The 21,510-nt window shown below is 36.5% G+C and overlaps 1 protein-coding gene across 4 annotated transcripts in view; it reads left to right on the forward strand.

Moving 5' to 3' along the window:
* Window positions 1-21,510, forward strand: part of grin2aa (glutamate receptor, ionotropic, N-methyl D-aspartate 2A, a) — a 143,229-nt gene that overhangs the window by 116,558 nt on the left and 5,161 nt on the right. For all 4 annotated transcript variants that reach the window (XM_026208159.1, XM_026208161.1, XM_026208160.1 and 1 more), the window contains 7 exons: window positions 3,429-3,631; window positions 13,620-13,791; window positions 14,135-14,288; window positions 14,694-14,819; window positions 15,495-15,724; window positions 17,932-18,092; window positions 19,550-19,737. In XM_026208159.1, the coding sequence (XP_026063944.1) occupies window positions 3,429-3,631; window positions 13,620-13,791; window positions 14,135-14,288; window positions 14,694-14,819; window positions 15,495-15,724; window positions 17,932-18,092; window positions 19,550-19,737 (1,234 nt within the window). The remainder of the gene's footprint in view (window positions 1-3,428; window positions 3,632-13,619; window positions 13,792-14,134; window positions 14,289-14,693; window positions 14,820-15,494; window positions 15,725-17,931; window positions 18,093-19,549; window positions 19,738-21,510) is intronic.

The raw sequence follows: 21,510 nt of genomic DNA on the forward strand, positions 1-21,510 counted from the left end.
TGAAATTAAGCATCTTAATTTGGATTCTCTGCTCCATTGCTTCACGAAGCTCCCTTTTAATTATAATTATCTAATGAGGTCATTGAAATGCATAGGCACAGCCGGCTTGCTTTGCATAGTGGCGAAATGGGGCTGTTTTCATCACAGGCGCTACATTGCCTGTGTTGTTTGATTAGATTTTGAGTGGCTCAAACACTGTCATTACTTAACGTCTGGAGCACAAGTGCCTTTCTTCATCAATTTAGTTTATCCAATTTCTTTGTGTCTTTTTCTCTCTCTGCTTTACAAGTCTCTTGCAGTTTAAGTGTCTTCTTGGTTTATGGATGGTTGTTAGTATATTCACTCTCTTTGACTTTGTTCTTAAAAGCAAAGAAGTTTGAGACAAACAGAAAGTAGGTTTTCACAGTTAGATTGTAATGCCTCATGCATTGTTTTGATTTTTAAAACCTTACGCATTTATTACTTTATTCATGAGCAAAGACATTCGAAATGGTTTTCACAACGTATGGTGATTATAACTATGTTTACACATATATTAGTGGTGTGGGTTTCTGCAGGTTACATTGATATACCAGTAGGTGGCGACAAGTGATTGGCTGCATCCAAGCCAAAACGTAGACAGATTACGTAATATTTTTTCTTCCGAAGATTGAGATATTCTGTACTGTGCATCCGGTAGAGGGTTTGTGAATGGTTTTATGAAGTAAAGCGACACAACTGACAGAAAGGTGCAGAAAGCTTTTGGATTTCATCAAAAATATTCTAATTTGTGTTTCAAAGATGAATGAAGGTCTTACGGGTTTGGAACGACATGGGGATAATTTTGGGGGTAAACTAACTCTTTATTAATGCCATTTAATTTGTTATGTAATTGGTTGTTGGGTAAAAGCAATATCACACTCCCACTCGTGTTCTTGGTCTGAATATTTTGGCATGAAATAACAGCACTCTCGTTCATGTCATGCTGTTTATATTCAGTCTGAAAGACATCAGACGCTCAATGTCTTTGTATATTTACAATGTAAGTAAGTGTGTGCATTTGGAGTGAATTTATACTCTTAAGTTTCAAGGGCAACATAGTTTCAAAAACAAATGCTCGAACATTTCCAAATAATGGATGAAAGAGAGAGAGAGAGAGAGAGATTGCTGAGCCAGAGGCCAAAAGTGAGCAGAATGACAGCAAGAGATAGAGATGTGTGCACGCTACACACAAGACAATGGAGAGAAAGTTAGATAAGAGAGAAAAAAGGGACTAGAGCTAGGTTTAGCAATTTCTGGGTCCTGTTCCATTACGAATTAATGGCTCTGTGCAGTTTCAACTCTAGGCAGTTCTTAGCGCTTACGCTCTGTTTTCATTGGCGAGCTCGCTGACGTCAGCCCACCCTTCCAAAACACACTGAATTATTCAACTGCTTGTGGCCTATCGCTCCATCATCAGCGCGTACCGCAACATATGTGTCCTGCCAGACATGCATAAGCATCGCTGTCAACATGCAAAGTGGGAATTGTGCCTAAGCATAATACAGCTTTACTCCAGCATTACTAAAATATTTGCACGCCTGCTCGGTAAATGACTGACAGTACAAGAGAAATGGTGTCCTTTTATTTTCAATAAAGTACGTTCTCTGAAAACATCAAATTCATAAATCATTCTTTTAGCATGGTAAGCCTGGAGTCGACAGAAACTGCAAGTAGTTACTTTTGTCTTCAGCTGAGACAGATAAGCTTGGTGAGCCATTTTTACCCACAGTGCTTGACAAAAGAAATGTGCCATCAAACCAAATGAGACAGATTAATGAAATGACTTTTTCACACAGTAGAACAAGAAACGTTGGAGGAAGTTGGAGGGGAGAAACTCAAAAAGAAAGGTGCTTTGACTCTAATAAGGCTGCGGATGAATCGACGGCTGTGCTGCTGATAAAAGAAACTCTGGCAGTGTCGGAGATGTCCTCAGTCTCTGGTTCATCAGGGATAGGAGGAACGTGATTACGGCTTCCTCCTAAAGCATGCTGATTGGATTAACAGCATTAACCCAAATATCCTGTGACACTGGTTAGCAGCACTGCATCTAGCGAGATACCCCAGTCCCCCTGAACACTGCTCATCGCTCTCCAGTGCACTGACCTAGCACACTCAGGAAAGTTTGCTCATGACTGTCATGGCTGAACAGATTTTTCTTAGTTTTAAGAAAAAGCTTTTCTTTTCTTGTTCATCAGAATGCCACTTTTCTGGATTTATCATCCTTTATGAATTGTTGGCCTATTTTTAATGAAGTATTCCAACATCATATTAATTTGACGATTAATATCAAACTATGTACACAAATATGTGTGGCAGTATTTGATTATTGTATTTTAATTTTGTTTTATATATATATTTTTTTTTTGTTCCATTTTAATAAATGGCATACAGTTTTACGGGCATCTATATTTTATTTCATCTTTTTATTCTCAGTTCTTTATTTTTATGAATTGGGGCATAATCAGACACAAGGGCTGTATAAGACACTATTTGATTAAAATACTTTACTTATTAATTTTTTTTAATTTGTTTATTTATTACTTTTTATTTAATTAGTTTTTATCTTTTTCCTCACTTTTTAAAATGTTTATGTATTAATGCATTGTCAGACACAGGGACTGTGTTTTGTGGCAGTGTTTGATTAATTTACTTTTTTTTTCTTTTACTGTAAATTTTAAATCGTAACATTTATTATATTTTTATATCTTTTTCTGTCACTTACCCCTGTTTTTATTAGTTTATATGTATATATTAATTAATTCATTCATTCATTCATTTATTTAAAACTTTAAACTTTAAACTTTAAACTTTTTACTTTTTACTTTTTACTTTTTACTTTTTACTTTTTACTTTTAAGCAACATATACAGTAGACATTTACTTTTATTTGATCTTTTTCCTGTCACAACTTTATTTTTGTGTATTTTTTGCATATTCAGACACGGAGACTGTGATGTTATGTGGCTCTATTTGATGAATGTGTTTGCCAGGCCTCTGTTGATCTGATATGATTTGCTCTCAAGCATAGCTTTATTCTCACACCTTGCCCTCTGGGACTGAGAGAGAGACAGCAGAAGATACAAAGTAGAGATGGATCCTCTGCAAATACAGGCTTAGTGATCACAGTCTAGACATACAGTAGAAGACAGACACAGACAAACATGTCATCCAAAGGAAAACAAACCTATGCTCATTGTGACACTGGCGAGGTTTGGACTGAGGCACACTTCTTATAAACTTGTGAAATAATTTGAAGAACTTATTTTTCTCTGTGTGTGTGTGTGTATGTGTTTTCTGTCACTGTTATTTTTGTGTGCATTGATATGTTGGCAATATTGTAATTAAAAGAATAACACCAGTAAGCTATAGAGCAAGAGTGTGACACTCCTCTTTTCAATTCATTTCCAGATGGGCAAATGGGAAAACCAGAGTTTGTCTTTGAAATTTCCTGTGTGGCCTCGCTTCAACTCTTTTGGTGATGGAGAGACAGATGACAATCACCTGACCATTGTAACTCTAGAGGAGAAGCCTTTTGTCATTGTGGAGAACGTGGAGCGCCTCACAGGCACCTGCATGAGAAACTCTGTGCCCTGCCGCAAACACATCAAAGAGTAAGGCTGCTTTCCTCAATCTCCCCTTCTCTATCACTCACTCGTTTACTGCAAGAATCACTTTCAAACTGATAGATGTTTTACACTGTGACCCTGGAGAGGTGCGCAGAGTGATGTAAGAGCACTCTTAAAGAGAGTATGATACATGTTGAAGGTTGTTTATTACATGATATATCAATCAATACTGTAGTGTTACTGTCCACCTGGGGTTGGAAGACACTACATTTTATTTTTTGATGTGCTTATTGTTCAAGGGAAACTAACATGTTTTTTAATAAATGCATTTTATAAAATTAAGAATACCTTTTCTGAAGTTACAGTAAAAACAATAACATGATGCATCAGACATCATTCTAATATGCAGATTAAATATCAATCTATATCGGTTCGATATCGAATACATGTCTTTACTGCCAGATTAATGCAGAATAAAATTGTCTTTCTTTAAATAGTACTGACTCCAAACTTTTAAACAGTAGTGTGCATGTTGGAGTTTGCATAAACAATTATTAAAAAGTCACAGTCATAAAAGTTGTTGTGATCTGTGAGCCACGATTAACACAGAGTGAAAACTGCCCATGTAAAGAAAAGCACAGTGGCTTTTATTGGATTTTTACGCTGCTAAATAGGGCGAAGAATATACGATCTCAAAGGATCACTATATCCTGCTCTGTATGCATGAAGATTAGTCTCCCTTAAAGAACTGAGCGTGCACACACAAGAGAATACATGGACGCCACACATGTCCAATTGCAAACAGGCCAGTGCTCTCTGTTGTGTTCCTCCAACGGCCCAATTCCCACTCAAGCATCCATTGTGCCCTTTTGGAGGAAGAGGAGGAGGTAGGAATTACTAAGGCATGCAAAGACACTGGCAGGATATAGTTCCGTCCTCCCTGAGACAGACCTCTCTTGCTCTGTGTCTCTCCCTTATTGGTTCCTCATCTGCTTGGTTTAAACAGCAGAATTACTCAGTCAACTTAACTACTCAGCCATAATCACACAAACAAAAATTACTCTTTAAACTTACTTAATTTAATTATGGACAGTGGTTCCACACAACCAAATTGTGTTTTGATAACATTAATGGAATTACAAAATTACACAAAATAGCCGGCTCCAGAAATAACTTCTTCAGTATTACAAATGTGTACCTGACTTCAGGAGGGTTGCTCAAGTTCAGTCCATATATCAGTCCCAGCAATGGTTTTGCAGACTGTAAACTGCTAGATCCTGAAGAACTTTATCTTCCAACACTCCAACATCTGCTGGGCTGTCTTCAATGACTGCAGCTTCAAATAGATTCCCACAAGTCTTCTGGATCATCTCCTGATTGCTCTCAACGTCTGTATCCTAGAAGTATTTAAAAAGTCATTTAAAAAGTACTCAAATCCTTGTGTATTAACTTTAACAAAGCATTTATTAAACTAAAAAAAAAAAAAAAAAAATCACCATATACTCCACACTGCTAGTGTCTTCATTTGGATACTTCAATTTCATTAGTCTGAAGATGAAAACAATTACATTTAGCATTGTTTTTCTCTCTAAAATTACAAGTAAAAGAAATAAAAAACTCAGTCATTCATCTCCTTATGGGAAATACAGCCAAGCAGTCAAGATGGGATTCTAACAAACATTACAGTGGAAAATGCTACTGGGCCAGATCAGCACAGGAAGCCACTGTCCTGCAGAGTTTATCAATATTCCCAATTAAAGAGGTAGTTTACTCAAAAATGAAAATTATATTATTAACTCCTAAACCCACAAGATCTTCAGTAATCTTCAGAACACAAATTAAGATATTTTTGATGAAATCCGAGAGCTTTCTGACTCTGGTAAACAACACAACTGGCAAGGACATCAGTAAAACAGTTCACGTGACATCAGTGGTTCAACCGTAATTTTACAAGAATACTACAAGAATACTTTTTTGAGCAAACAAAACAAAAATAGCGACTTCCACCATTTTCAACAGCACGTAAATCATGCACTGAGCCTTGATTACATCCAGAGGAAAACGATGATAAAGCCTCTTGTTACTCTCCATAATGGCGGAATGTGTGATTTGGAGAAGAATTGTTGAATAAAGTCGCTATTTTGGTTTTCTTTGCACAAAGACGTATTCTTGTAGTTTGGTAAAAGTGTGGATGAGCCATTGATGTCACATGGACTGTTTTACTGATGTCCTTACTATGACTCTGTGTCTGTGAACATTTCAGTTGCATTGCAGCCTTTATGGAGGTTTAGAAAGCTCTCGCATTTTCATAAAAATATTAGGGATGCACCAGTTGACCAGCCATAAATCGTAACTGGCCGGTTTTTGCTTAAAATACACAATCAGCAATCAGCCAGTTTTTGGTATTTTTTTCTGCCGATTTTTCGGAAGATTTTTTTCATGTGCACAGACTACATTGTAATCACTCGCTATCAGAGTTAGGTATAACGCGTTACAAAGTAACGTTGTACTTTTCGTGACAACGCAGTAATGTAACTCATTACATTTAAAATAAATGTAATGAATGGATGGAGATTTTTGTTCAAGATCGGGAGGTAAGGTAACTTCTGGACAGGTGAAGAGCTGTAGCAGCGTGTGTGGTGGAGGGAATGCTGCCCTTGTCGACTGTGGAATCGCAGTCATTTAGAGACTTGCTTACGATGATACCCGTGACGGACAGCTCTGTACCCTTGCAGGACCGAAAGACATTTGCAAGGTATCTAGATAAATGCTATGCGGATATAGGGCTGTCACTTTTGTGTAAAAAGCATTTTCGATTTTTAAGACATAAGTGTTCATTGAATCGATTGTAAAATCGATTTTCCATGTCTAAAAAAAAGACGTTTCCTTTTTCAACGCCACATATCGGACGAACGTAAAGAGAGCGCTTGGAAACGCACAAGTCAGCAATATTTATTATTTATTGGCATTAGAGTTGTAATCGGGCCTTAAAAGTTAGGCCCGACAGGACCCGAGCTCGACAGGTTTCGGCCCGAGCCTGAAAAGTACATTTTGATGTACAGCTTTTTAAAAGCCCGAACCCGTTTGCAGCCCGACATTCAGATGTGCGCATACACACAGCTCTTTTGCCTTTTGTCAACAATGAGTCATTTATACATGTTTTAACATAATTTATTAATAACTAACGTAGACTAGGCCACTTGGAAGTTGGAATAAAGAAATAAAATAAGTCCTCTAACATCGTAACATCTCAGCACTCTAAATAGACATAGACTCATTTAGCCTATAACTAGACCAAGCACCAATAAAACGAGTCTTTTTTAACAGATTAAATTAAGATAAATTTTAAATTAAGATGGGTATTTGGCAATAACGAAATTAAGATAAAGGCTCCGCCGGGTTTGCTTCTCCACATATCAGCTGACATTTCATAAAAGAATAATGCCAACATTAGCGTAAATACTCTGTCCACATTATGCATTTAAGCCTTAATGGATATATAGTTATCATTTGAAAAACCTTTACTCACAGAAATTAGGCTAGGTCTACATGTTTTTGTGGAGGAAAATGAATGAATCCACTGTAGGTGTCTTCAGTGCGTTCCTGCTCTCACTGATGGTGATTATTCACTCATTAATCTCATTATAAACATGGTCAAAACTTTTCCACACCCCAGAACTTTGCTTTAGTTGCTGGTGCAACCAAAACGTATTTTTGCCGGAGGCAAGCCTCCGTTGCATCTACTCAGCATCCATTTCACATCTTTCTCGCGCTAATCGAAACACATCACATGACCGCTCATTTACCTCACAAACCGGAGCGCAAGCCTGAGCCCGCGTAAGATGATATAAATTAAGCTCAAACACGAGTGTTTTTACATCTTTATTTTTTTAATTGTTTAATTATTTTAAAATTAATAGTTTGGTCAAAATCGATTCCCTATTTTCATTTTCGAAACTTTTTTTGGTTGGTCCAATCGAGTGCGTAATCGATTTTCGAACGAAAAGTGACAGCCCTATGCGGATATGGAGTATGAACTTAAAAAAACATTCGAGCGTTTGGAATATGTCTCCACAACCGCAGACATCTGGACTTGTAATAATAGAAGCTTCCTTGGAATGACAGCCCATATGTAGTTAAGACATACTGTAGATACATTTGAAAAGACTACAGTTTTCATTGTTAGGCAAGTTTATGTTAAGAATGTTAAGTTATAGAAATGCATTGGATCTTTAATTCAAGTTGCTGTTTTCATATTTCTGTAATATTTTTCAGTCAATATTAAATTACGGAAAGAACTGAGTTTCACTTTGTTTGTAGTTTTTTTCCTTGTAGGTTTAATAGGTTTTCAAAGTAACTTGAAAGTAAATTAATTAGTAATCTGATTACTTTTTACATACAGTAATCAGTAATGTAATCAAATTACAATTTTAGAGCAGTACTTAGTAATTTGTAGTGGATTACTTTTTTTGAGTAACTTACCCAACACTGCTCGCTATCATGTCATTTGTGTGGAAGTATTTACCTTAAAATTACATTGACTTAATTTGATTTAAAAATCACCTGCGGTAGTACACTGAAAAAAAGTTTTCATTCATCCAATTAAAATAAATTAGTGTAATGATTCACATCTATATTTTTTTTACTTGAGCCAATAGTTATTTATTTTTCATTGGCTCAAGTTCATTACCCTAATTTTTTTTTTTTTTTTTTTTTTTTATTGATTGAATGAAACACTTTGCATCTTTATTTTATTAGCACCAACATTATTTGATTTTAACATTTTGGAATAATGTATTTATATAGCATACTTTTATTTAGTCTCACTCACTCATTTGTTTTTTTTTATTTAAAACCAAATTTAAAAACTAAAACAAATACTGAATGCTTTAAGAAACCTCTTATTGAATGTGTGTACGAAGCCCCGCACATGACATGCAAGAAAAAAATAGTAGGCTAAATCATGTGCACGATTTACTAATTCGTTCCCTCTATGTACTAAAACGTGCACATGATTACTATTGCGTTCCCTCGATTGACTGTCTCGTTCACTCGATTTATAAATAGTGCGCACTATTTACTAATTTGTTCTCTCAAAGTACTAAAATGTGCACACGATTACTATTGCGTTCCCTCGATTGACTGTCTCGTAAACTCGATTTATAAATAGTGCGCACTATTTACTAATTTGTTCTCTCAAAGTACTAAAATGTGCACATGATTACTATTGCGTTCCCTCGATTGACTGTCTCGTTCACTCGATTTATAAATAGTGCGCACTATTTAGCAAATCGAAGGACCGCGATAGTGATTGTTTGCACGTCTTAGTACATTGAGGGAACAAATTAGTAAATCGTGCACATGATTTAGCCTACTATTTTTTTCTTGCATGTCATGTGTGGAGCTCCGTATGGCCAAATACTGTCCTATTATAAAAAAAAAAAAAAAAAACTATACAAAAAATACCCTTATGAATGGTTTTGTGGTCCATGGTCACATTTTGCATGACTTTAAAACAAAAGGTGAATTTTTGAAGTATGACTAAAAAGTATATGATATGATTACATTATATACGATCTTATTTAAGTAATGAAGTAGCAATGGCCAGTCTCAGTAGACTTCAGAAGACTCATTTTGACTGTTACTTTGTCTGCTTTTATGTGTTCGTGGTAGTTTTGTATTCTTTTTGGACCCCTAAAGCTCTCAGTCCCCATTCATTGTAATTGCAGAGAAAAGTGTGACCTCAAAATAAGTAGGTCTTCGAAATTTATCCTTTTTGTTTAATGAAAGAAGAAAGTCTGCAGGTCTGAAATTAATAAAGATAAGAAAAAAAAATTCATTTTGATGATTGAACTAATACTTTAAGAGCAAAAATGTGAACTATTTATGTGAAGATTCACCCTTTTGACCCAGTCTGACAGACAGACAGTCTAACACTGACTAATCTTTGTCAGAGATAAATGCGGTATGATGATGTGGGAACGGCAGCTCATCTGGTATCCTCAGCTGTCGTTTTACCCTCTACTTCAGCTGCTGCTGAGGTCTGTAGATGCACAAACTGATGCAGTGCCAGCTTGAAAAGCCACAGACACAGAGGAGACATGCTTCAGTGATCAAGATGCGCACACACACAAACACATGCAAACAATTCAAGATCACTCTGAGCCACTGAGATATTTCAAAGCAAATGTGAGAATTCAGATATCTATCAGCTCAGACTATTACCTCCAACGTTTACCTCTTAACTCACACATTTTCACACATTGTGTTGTCTTGGCAAGTGAAGAAAGAAACATGGTGGGAAGTGTCTTCATAAGAATGTAATTGGTGTAGTAAAGGCAGTGAGGAAGTGGTCTGTTGATATAAGGGAGCCCCTCTTATTGCCGCTGGTTATCGAAATGTGAGGTAGACTCTGTAATAATATGGATTCTGCCTTGTGAGAGTTAGAATAGAGCCACTGCAGGAGCCGGGGGAATTCATCGTGTGCGTCATAGCCAGCGCAGAGGGGAAGAGATTGATTTTAAACTGGATTTTGCCTAGGCAGTCGAACGTGTGTCTCTCTCATTGTGGAGACAGGAAAGTTTGTTCATTTCTGCAGTCAGAAGGCATACAGCCACTTCTTGCTGCCAAAAACACTCCTCTGCTATTATACGATCAGTGCTAGGCTGGATTTACAATAAGCTTTTTTTTTTTTTTTTTACACGATAACAGGGAACAAAAATGGCATAGCTCAGCTCAGTCTTTTGTAGACAGCACTATCTGCATTGTAGAGTCATTTATTTTGTTCAGATACTGGGTATAGAGCAGCTAGGAAAATGAGGCAAGTGGTTTAAAGTGAAAATTCACTTCTTAAAAGTGTAGTAATGTTTATTTTAATGATAATTTTGATGAACAGAACACCTCATTTTATTTATTTATTTATTAATTCATTCAAACTTTCTCTGCCCTAATAACGAAGGCTTATGCAATGCACAATTTTTTAGCTGCAATACATTTTTTCTTTTAAATAAAATATTTGTATCAAATTTTTGATAAGCAGAGTCATTTTTCTTTGTTTTTTGTTTTGTTTTGTTTTGTTTCGTTTCGTTCTACCTCTGGAATCTCCAGTAATGACTTTCACTTTCTCTGGGCAAACATAATGGAAGCATTTGCATTATTCTGAGGTCTCTGAAACAATTACTTATAGTCTTTGCATGCAGTCTACATTGGGGTCAACAAAGGGACTACATCCAATGCAAAAATAGTTTGCATTGAGAAGAAGGAAATGGTACGCATGGGAGCAATCTTTGGAGACAAAGTATACTCATAAGTGTTTTTTTTTTTCTAAGTGTTAATCTGTTTAAAGAACACAGAGAGCCGAGTCTTAATTAACTTCAATCTAAAAGTTAAATGAGGCTCCCAGGTGGCTTTACTAGTTTGAGTGTGAACTCTGTGGAGCAGTGGAGGTTCTCCACTCACAGATGGTGACATGATTACTAATGCAGCTCTGTCCTGTCTTCAACCCTGTCATTTTTTTCTTCACTAAAGTACACTTTTCTCCACAAATTTAGCTACTTCGTACAACTGTCAGCTAATTGGAGTTTTCTACTGTATATTCACTCCAGAAACTCATAATTATTTCCAGAACATGCCTCCCCCAGAATGCATGTTGTGCAAACTTGTAGTTAATGATCTGAGCTGTTAACCAAAAGGTTGTAGGTTTAAACCCAACAAGGGACAGTCCCTTAACCATTGTCGTTTTACCCTTGAGCAAAGCACTTAACCCCGGGCTTCCCCAGCGGGACTGGCCCTGCAATAAGTGTTCTGTAAACTGTCTTGGAATGTCTGCGATGTCTGCGAATTAAAAAAAATATGCACAAATCTGAATAAATAAACAAATCACTTGCTGATTTGGCAAAAAAAAAAAAAAAAAAAAAAAAAAACACCTTTTGATCTAATTCTGGTTTAAAATGTAAATGTAATGATAAATCATTTTTAAATGCAGCTTCTACATTGCATTTGTTTGTGTTTTTGTCAAATGTTTCTCTTTTTATTCATTTAACACATGTAAAGTGATTTATTAATTTTAATGTAAAAAAAAAAAACAAATTAGTATAACCTAAATGTGTTCATTAAGTTGAATGAATCAAATATAGGTAAATAAATAGACATATTTAAAACTTTTTTTTTAATCTAAATCATGTTTAAAAATGTCATTAAATGTAACAAAGTTATTTGTTTATTTACCTTTTTACTCTTAAATTAATAAAATGGGCAATTAATTAAATTATAATTAAATAAATCGTTAAAATTGATAACAAGCATTTTTGACACTCCTAGTACTTGACAGGTATAAACATGAATGTTTCTGACTAACCACTTGTGACTGGATTACCCATATTTTAATACCAAGTGTAAACATGGCTTTGTCTGGGTGAGGTAGTGCTCTAGGATGAATTCAGCAAAGAAAGAAATAAAAACTGAATGGGAGTATGAACACCAGATGGGCTGAAAGCTTTGGTAATGCAGGTTCTACTTTTACCCCTTTCTGACTGTGTCTAAAAACAGGATCTTCTCCCCCAGTCCAAATGAAATAATCATCTTAATTGCCCTGTAAATAGAATTGTCTTCCTCCTCGCTTGGGAAAACAGGAACCCCTCTGCAATTAAGTCAGCACAGATTGGCGTTGGACTTTACGAGGCATCAGAAATCTCCAGCTGACTGCATTTTTCACCAGAGGTTTGGCACTCCCTTGATGGCTCCCTGAGAGGCTCTCAAGGGAAAGCCTACTATTCATTGTAATTAAGAAATTTCTCCACTGCCGGCAGCGAAAGGCCTTATCGTTCATGCTTCAGCACACTATACCTACTGTACTGTAATCCCAGCTAGCGAATGGTCTGCACAAGCGGGCTGCTGTTAGACACAGTGCAGCTAAATACAGTTGTGACTCCTCTTCTGAGTGCTTAATCCCACTCTGTTCAGATTGCTTATTGTGTAAAAGCAGTGGCAAATCATGTGAAGTTCACACATGCAGTATATAGGAACTGTACTAAAGGAGGTTAACAAAGATAACAACAATCATTTGTTATTTCATATTTGTGATGAGATTAAAATGTATAAATATAATATATAATATAGTATATATAATGTCAATATGTACTTTTTAAATCAGATTTGTGATGTGAAGTAACACTTTGATATACTGTAATGTGTGATATACACAGTCATGAAATAAAAGACAAGTGCTCAGATTAATTTCCCAAAAATTTAAACTGCGACAATTAAAATAAAATAGAATTTGTCAAATTCATACATTATAGTCCAAAGAGAGCACATTGTTTAAAAGCAAAAGGCCACTTTGTAAATTAAATTATTTTGAAATCATTTGTTGAAATTGTTATTAATTTCTTTCATCCCAAATGTTGAGGTCAGTATGATTTTTTTAATAGTTTGTGAAAGATGTCTTTTATAAGGCTGCATTTATTTGATTAAAAATGCAGTAAAAATAATAATACTGTTACCTTTTATTACAATTTAAAGTAACTTTTTTTCTATTTAAATATACTTTAACATGTAATTTTGATGAAAATGCTGACGTTTCAGCATCATTACTCCATTCTTCAGTGTCACATGATCCTTCAGAAATAATGTTGTTATGAATTCTAATCGTTCTAATATTCTAACAGAATTCTGATTTGGTGCTCAAGTACCATTATTGTAAATGCTTAGAACAGTTTAAGTGATTAATATTTTTGTGGGAAAAACTGAATTTTCTTAATTTCTTTCAGGATTTGATTAATATAGAACAGCATTTAGTATTTTTAACAATGTAAGGCTTGTTGACTTTTAATCAATTTAATGCATCATTGCTGAATGAAAAGTATGTCTTTATTAAAAAATAATAATATCTTATTAAAACGTCTAAAGACATCTCTCCCTATGCATGGAACAATCCAGAAAATGCTTCAGTCAGCTAAGCTTGAAATGGTCCTGACATCATAAATCAGATTTTCTGCTTTAAGTTAAACTGTGATTAATGTGCTCTATCCATCAGCAACACCACCGTGGGAGGAGGAACGTACATTAAAAAGTGCTGCAAAGGCTTCTGCATCGACATCCTGAAGAAAATCGCTCGGAACGTGAAGTTCACCTATGACCTTTATCTGGTGACCAACGGGAAGCACGGCAAGAAGATCAACAATGTGTGGAACGGCATGGTGGGAGAGGTGAGTAGACTTCAATAGCCAAATCTACCGATGCGATTTGTTATTGAATGCTGCTTGTCCATTTACGGAGCTAAACAAAGGTTAGATTGAAGAAAGTTTTGTTCTCCCTCTCTCTCTCATGCTCTCCACTGGAAGTCATTTTATAGCAGTCAAAGCCTGATAGCAATCAAATGTGAAATTGGGGAAAGGAACTACATATTTGTTCAATTTGGATCCAGAGAGAGCGAAACGCTGGAACACAAGTTTCATTTGGCTACAAAAATGAATCGAAATATCCCAGGTGTCCTGAATATAAACTCTGCAGCTTAACTAAACCCCTGTGTCATCTTGTCTCCTTCAACAGGTGGTGAACAAAAAAGCAGTCATGGCCGTGGGCTCCCTGACAATCAATGAGGAGCGCTCAGAGGTCATCGATTTCTCTGTCCCCTTCGTGGAAACGGGGATTAGTGTGATGGTATCCCGTAGCAACGGAACCGTCTCCCCATCAGCGTTTTTAGGTAACTATCTGCAGGGCACAGCAGCTGTTTTCCCAACGATCGTCTTATTTCCACCTGTCAAAATATTGAAGTCTTTCCGCCAATCAGACCCCAGATCCGATAGAGTTGCCCACAAATCGGCTAAAGTGGGCCTCTTTTAGATTCATAGCACCCTGAGTGCTCCTCTATGCTTGATGGCACTAGATCAGCAAGCCATTATTTAATTAGCATAAGGCCAATAATTACTGGGTCTGAGAAAGTTCCCCAATGGACACTTGCCAGTTTGGCATTTGCTTCCCACGGTAAAGCTCTTTAATCTCTTCAGCTTGTCTATAGTCACACATCAAGCAGAATGCCTGGATGATAGTCGCTGACTGTGATTTTTTTCCCCCGATCTACCTGTCTCTCACTCCTTCTTCGCTGCAGAGCCCTTCAGCGCGTCTGTGTGGGTGATGATGTTTGTGATGCTGTTGCTGGTGACTGCGATGGCTGTCTTCATGTTTGAGTATATCAGCCCCCTGGGTTTCAACAGGAACCTAGCTCAGGGCAAAGGTACGTAACTAGCACTCTCAGCTACTCACTCACTCCCTCTCTCCCTCCACGGTTCCTCCTCCGTTTCCCTGCAGTGCAGTCGGTCTTTCAGTTTTAGACACACTAGTAAATCCTTGCCCTGCTCTGATAGCCCCTTGTTCTTTTGCAAAACATTAAGGCTTAATTTATACTTAATTTGGGTGCTGAGTGGTTTCGGGCTCGGAGTTAGTTCAATAAAGTTCAATTCATTTTCATTGGATTCAAGTGGATCAGATTTAATTCATGTAGCCTCATTTGGAGTGCCTTTGTGTTGTGGCACTAAAAAGCATTTCTTCTCTTGTTAGGCGACTCATTTAAAGCTTCGATTTTCAAAAGGGAGGCACGTCAAAGCAATCTAAAGATAAATCAGCTGTCTATTTCTACAGCCACCTTACAAAGGAATCGTTCTAGGCTTACTTCTGAGTATTTATCGTGATGTCTTGCATGCAGTTTCACTTATATGAAAACAAAAGGCCGGTGAACTGTTCGAGAATATGAAGATTAACAGCTGAGCAGCAGGGCGCTGTACTTTGGCTTTATTCTGTGCAAGTGCTCTAATGACCGTGAAGAAGGGAGATTATGTTATATCTGAAATGAAAGAACTGAGAAAGGCTTTGGCACGAATGAAGGATGTTAATGAAAACGCATCTTCTGCAGACCCCCACGGACCATCCTTCACCATGGGCAAAGCAGTCTGGCTGTTGTGGGGCCTGGTATTTAACAACTCTGTGCCCGTGCAAAACCCCAAAGGCACTACCAGTAAATTCATAGTGTCCATCTGGGCCTTCTTCGCTGTCATCTTCCTGGCCAGTTACACTGCCAACCTGGCTGCTTTCATGATCCAGGAGGAATTTGTGGACCAGGTGACAGGTCTAAGTGACAAAAAGGTAAAACAATATTTATACACTATTGTTCACATTTTTGTTTGTTTATTTATTTATTTATTTATTTATTAAGAAATTAAAAGTTTTATTCCGCAAGAATGCAATACCTTAATCAAAGGGAGAGCAAAATATTTTCATGTTCAGAAATATTTACTGAAATAAATGTCTGTTCATCAAGATTTATCATGATTTACACAAAAAAATATCAAGTAGCACAACTGTTTTCATCATTTAGAATGATACTAGGAAAGGCTTCTTGTGCTGCAAATTAGCATATTAAGATGATTTCTGGAGGATCGTGTGACATTGAAGAGTAGAATAATGGCTGCTTCAAATTTCAGCTTTAATATCAAAGGAATAAATTACATTTTGAAATATATTAAAATAGAACATAATTATATTTAATTATAAAAATATTTCACAATATTAAAGTTCTTGCGTTTAGCTCATGTAAGGATATTTATTGATAGATTATGTGGTAAAGTGTGTGTGTGTGTGTGTGTCCTAAAGATCTAATGACAGCTTGGCCACTGATGGCAGCACAGTGGTTTCGATCTAGTGCAACAAAGTGCTTTGACCTTTGGTAAGACGTTGCAGTCTCTGCTGGGTATTTACTGCAGTCTGCAGGGTTTACGTTGCAGGCTTGATGTTTTGTTCATGAGACTCGTATCCAAGACTAACAAGTGCTCCTCCTTTACATGAAAACAAAGTCTTCACAACTGATTAGTATTTATTTCAGAGAGAGAATGCACAAAGTTTTTCATGAGAATCCTTTTCACACCAGCATGCTGCTGTGAGTGTTGAATGACAATAAGCTTGAGCCTTCTTTAAAATCATTTGGGTGCTTGGAAGGTTTAAAAAGGACTATGCATTGAGTTGCAGAACTAGTCTGTGAAGAGAAAAACAGAAGAATAAAGATTACAGATGGCCTATATAAAAGAATAGAATAGAATAGAATAATATTTTCAGGTATTACCATTAATTAAAGGCCTGTTTAAGTAGTTGTGGTATAAAAATTTAGAATAATAGTCAAAAATATGGCAAAACAAGTGACAATCTTAACTAGTAGCCAATCCTGGCAAGTGAAAAATATCCTGTTTGAAAATAATCTCTTCAATCATGAATAAAGCCTAAAGCTATTTCACATAGATTGTGAACTTTCTTATGTAGCGATGAGCTCTATTAAAGCAGAATAATTTGTCTTGTTCAGCTGTCATGGGACTTTTTGTTGGTGTTTTACTGTAAGCTCAGCATTTGAGAATGGTGTGGTGTTGTGATGCACAATTTCATCCACAGAATCCAGAGAATTGTGCTTCTGTACAAGTCCAGATAAGGATATATGTATGACTGTGTATTCTTCCCGATTCCCCAATATATATATATATATATATATATTTTTTTTTTTTTTGGCTATTCATAGAAATATGGCTGCCCTGTGAAAATGAATAACCATACTGAGTCAAGCACGTTGAAAGTGTACATTGGCAAGAGAGCAGCAGGTGTAGACTGGCTCGAGAAGAGCTCCTCAGCTACTTGTTCCAGACAAAAAGGTCACTGTTTGGCATGTACTGGAGAATAAATGGTATAATAAGACATGCAATGTCCGTTCTCTGAAATAGAAGTCAAAAGGAAAGTTGAATTCATGTATTATATGGACTTGAGGAAAAAGAAGATATGAAGAGCAAGAGGAAATAACTTAAAATGAAGCCCGGGGCCTGCACTCAGAATAGAGCCACAACTCTGGTCAAGTAGTCAACACACAAACACATTCAAAAACATGTCCAGTCTACTGGCTAACTGCTTCTTATCTGAGCCAATTGATCAAAAAAGCAAGCAGCTGTTAGAAATGCTTGCATTATGATTGGCAGGATTAGATTAACAAACTCCTCTCAAATATTGCTTTAATACTCCATTTAGTGTACAATGATCTCATACAAGATGTTTCACAATATTAAATCTGAAAAACTAGAGTTGTCTTTTTAGATATTTAACATTTCTTATAGTAACTGTATGATATGGTTTCTATGTAAAATCAAAAGATTTGTGTTGTAAAACACTTTTGGTTCTTATTAGAAGCAGTCATTTTATGAGTGTGAGTGATAAAACTCAATGTTCAAGTTTTTTATCATTTGTATTTATAGCCATGGAAGCATTTGATTTCCTGCTGTGCTTTTATTGATCATTTTATTTTGGTTTTTTTAACTTTGCAGTTTCAGAGTCCCTACTCCTACTCCCCTCCTTTCCGCTTTGGAACGGTTCCTAACGGGAGCACAGAGAGAAACATTCGTAAGAACTACCCCGACATGCACCAGTACATGGTGAAGTACCATCAGTCGGGGGTGAACGACGCGCTAGTCAGCTTGAAGACGGGGTATGTAATTCACACCGTCCCGCACTGTGTTTATCTGGTCAGTCTGAGCAGAATGGGTGAATAAGTGAATGAGTCATTGTTTTTGCTGCCATGTAAATAGCCCTAGTTCCTTTTTTTTTTTTTTTTCAGCTTCGCATAATTGAAATACAGTTAATACTGCCATAATACTGAATATTATAAGGTACTGTTCAGTGAAAGAAGTGCAGCAGATCAGCACAAGTAATATTAAACAGCTTTCACTATCTCTCTGAACTGCAGCAAGACTTTGTCTTTGTATATTGGCAGATGGGCACAGCACAAGCACACTATTAAATTACCTTACAGTATATCAATAAAGCGTAGATTATTTCTTTTGCAAGTGCACAGCATCATTTCTCGCAGCTTGGCATGTCTCTATACACTGCAGATCCACCATCTCACCATCAAAATAATCATTGAGCAAATCTACTGGATGTCAGCGCGATCCCTGAGTTACATTTGACATTCTTGAAATGTCAGACAAGCAGACTAATGAGTCTTAGACAAAGGCTTTTTCAACAGAGAGATCCAGTTTGACAAGCAGCTCACCGTTGCTCAAAATAGTTTTTAGGTGGGGTCTAAAGTCGGGTGCACTGTTTGAGACAAATTTCAGAGATCGTACTAGATTTAGATCATGAGCTGGTCATATATGGCTGTCTAATAAAGAAGCACAAATTTCCTTATGTTGCAACTGAGGTTTTACAGTATCTTTTTTTTTGCTTTCACCCATAATACTCTTTCCAGTTGTGACCATAATGGGGGAGGTGCAGTTTAGTTTATAATATTACATTTCAGTCTTTTTCCAGATGTGTTACTGTCAACTGAAATCAAAACTATTCAAATTTGTTTGTATTAAATAAAATTAATTAAAACACTAAAATAAAATAAAAACCATAATATATTTATGTAGTTTATATATTTATATAGTTAATATTGTGCATATTGTGTTTCTACTTAATATGCAGATTTTTTTAAATTAAAATTTGCTTCACTTCTCAGAACAAATATTATTCCAAAGAAGAGCCTCACAAGCACCAAAGAGAAAATTAAAGACAGAAATAGCGAGATGTAGGTTTATATAAACAAACTATTCTGTATATGTAAAAAATAAAAATACAAAAAATTATAAACTTTTCTGCTCCATTTTGCAGACACCATTTTGACAACCCCTTGCATTAAACATTAGGCTGAAGTCAGTCAAATAGCTTTTATTGCTCTGTTTTTCACTCTCTGTTTGCTTCTGGTGTAATCGCACCCATTGCTGTCTCTCACCTTAAGCTTGTGACTGCGTCTGCATCATTGCTGTAAAGTTAAAATGTGTTATGATTCATTGGAGGCTTTTGGTGACATGGCAGTGCTGTTAAGGCATGAGAATGACTCATAATATTTAACCTCCCTATTTGCATCTGAACAGTGTCTGTGCTCTTTCCCTTCACCAGGAAACTTGATGCCTTCATATATGACGCAGCTGTGCTGAACTACATGGCCGGAAGGGATGAGGGCTGTAAACTAGTGACCATTGGTAGTGGCTATATCTTTGCTACCACTGGCTATGGCATTGCGCTGCAGAAAGGGTCAGCCTGGAAGCGCTCGGTGGATCTGGCCATTTTGGCTATTATTGGAGATGGTAAGTGCTTGCATACCTGGCAGCAGTGCATTTTATAAATAACAAATTGTTTAACATTTCCAATCAAAAACTGTAGTAAAATTAAAATTTTAATGCTGTTTTTCCTAAATGCATTTAAACGTATGGGTAGGACACATGGGGTTGCATTTTCATTGTGATACCACATGATAATTGTAGCAAAATTCAGTGTGAATTCAGTGTGCATTCTGAGCCAAATGTGAAACAAAATGGTAGCAAAAATGGTGATTTAAGTGTCTTTTTCTTTTTTTTATTCTATATTTGAATTTGGTTTGAATTGCTTTTTCATTAAATACCCAAATAAGTCAATGTGGATCTGAAAATGCATTCCGAGCCGATCAGGCCCTAAACTGTCAATCGTTATATGAAGGCGGGGCACAGCAACAAGACGCAAAATAGGTCAGTACACTTATTTGTTTGCCACCTTACAACATGGTTACAATGGATGCAACAGTTGTTGTGTCGCATCCCGACATAGACAGCATCGCTGATTGTTTCGTTTGCATCGTTTTATTTATTGTGCCGCTCGCATCTGATGTAGACAGGGTGTTACCTTCCTCTCTTCTAACCCATAATAGAGTGCACGTCCCTTGGAACCTAAGTTTCCCGGGTGCCTTAAGACCCCTCAGTCTGTTTACATTACGATTGATGCCCATGACCTACAGAAAATGCTGCTTCTCCTGCCTGCCCCAGATGACACTTCACCAGACAGATCTAGACACAGCTGTCACAGAACATGCCACAACCAAAGGGAGATAACTTAATATTAGAAGTCAAGGGCATCAATCACCAGTATCCGGTGGCTGTAAACTGTGAGAGCTCTTGTGGCAGGCGCATGAAGTTTAGGTGCCACGCAACATGCACTACGTAGAATTTGCTTACGTTCATCACTCGATGTGCAGAGGGAGATGTGCGATGCCTGCAATGCTTAGGTGTTTGGGGACATGCGATGCATTATAGGAGAAGAATAAAGTATGGTAGTAAACAGGTAAACGTGTAGAATTGTACTGTCTGTTTGCTTCTGTGCATCAACTGGAGTGTAAAACAGTGAAAGATGTTGAAGCAGTGTTTGGTTAATGGGGAATATTGACCTATTGTGCATCTTGTTGCCGAGCACCGCTTTGATAAAATGATTGACAAGTTGGGAACATGATCAGCTTGGAACGCATTATTGCATTTTCAAATCCACATTGACTTAAACTACATTATCAAGGGGTTATTTATTGAAAAGGCAATTGAAACGCCTTAAGTGTAGGTGTCATTAAAGTAAAATACATTTAAATCACCATTTTGCTACCCTTTTGCTGCACATTTGGCTCAGAATGCATGTTGAAAATCACACTGAATTTTGCTTTATCATGTGGTATCACAATGAAAATGCAATCCCATGTGTCCTACCCATAAGTCTAAATGCATTTAGGGAAAATGGCAAATGGAAATATATCATTTAATTTTGCACTAAATGTTGCACATATGTATACAGAAATACATTGCTATTTTACATATTGCATTGTGATTTTGCATGTTACATTTCAAAATGATTTTTTCTACCCATATGCTTTCATAGAATAATGAGTACATGTAGTTAATTAATATTACTATATTAGTATTATTATATCATGAAAGATGTGATAAATGGGACATCTACATCCATTTTCTTTTAAGAAAACATGGGCACATTATGTGTCTGACTTATATTCATACTTATGTGTGCCACTGTCTTTATGTTGAAAATATGTCTGTTCTTTATTTGTA

Source organism: Carassius auratus, chromosome 28 (genome assembly GCF_003368295.1).
Source record: "Carassius auratus strain Wakin chromosome 28, ASM336829v1, whole genome shotgun sequence".
NCBI lineage: Eukaryota > Metazoa > Chordata > Actinopteri > Cypriniformes > Cyprinidae > Carassius > Carassius auratus.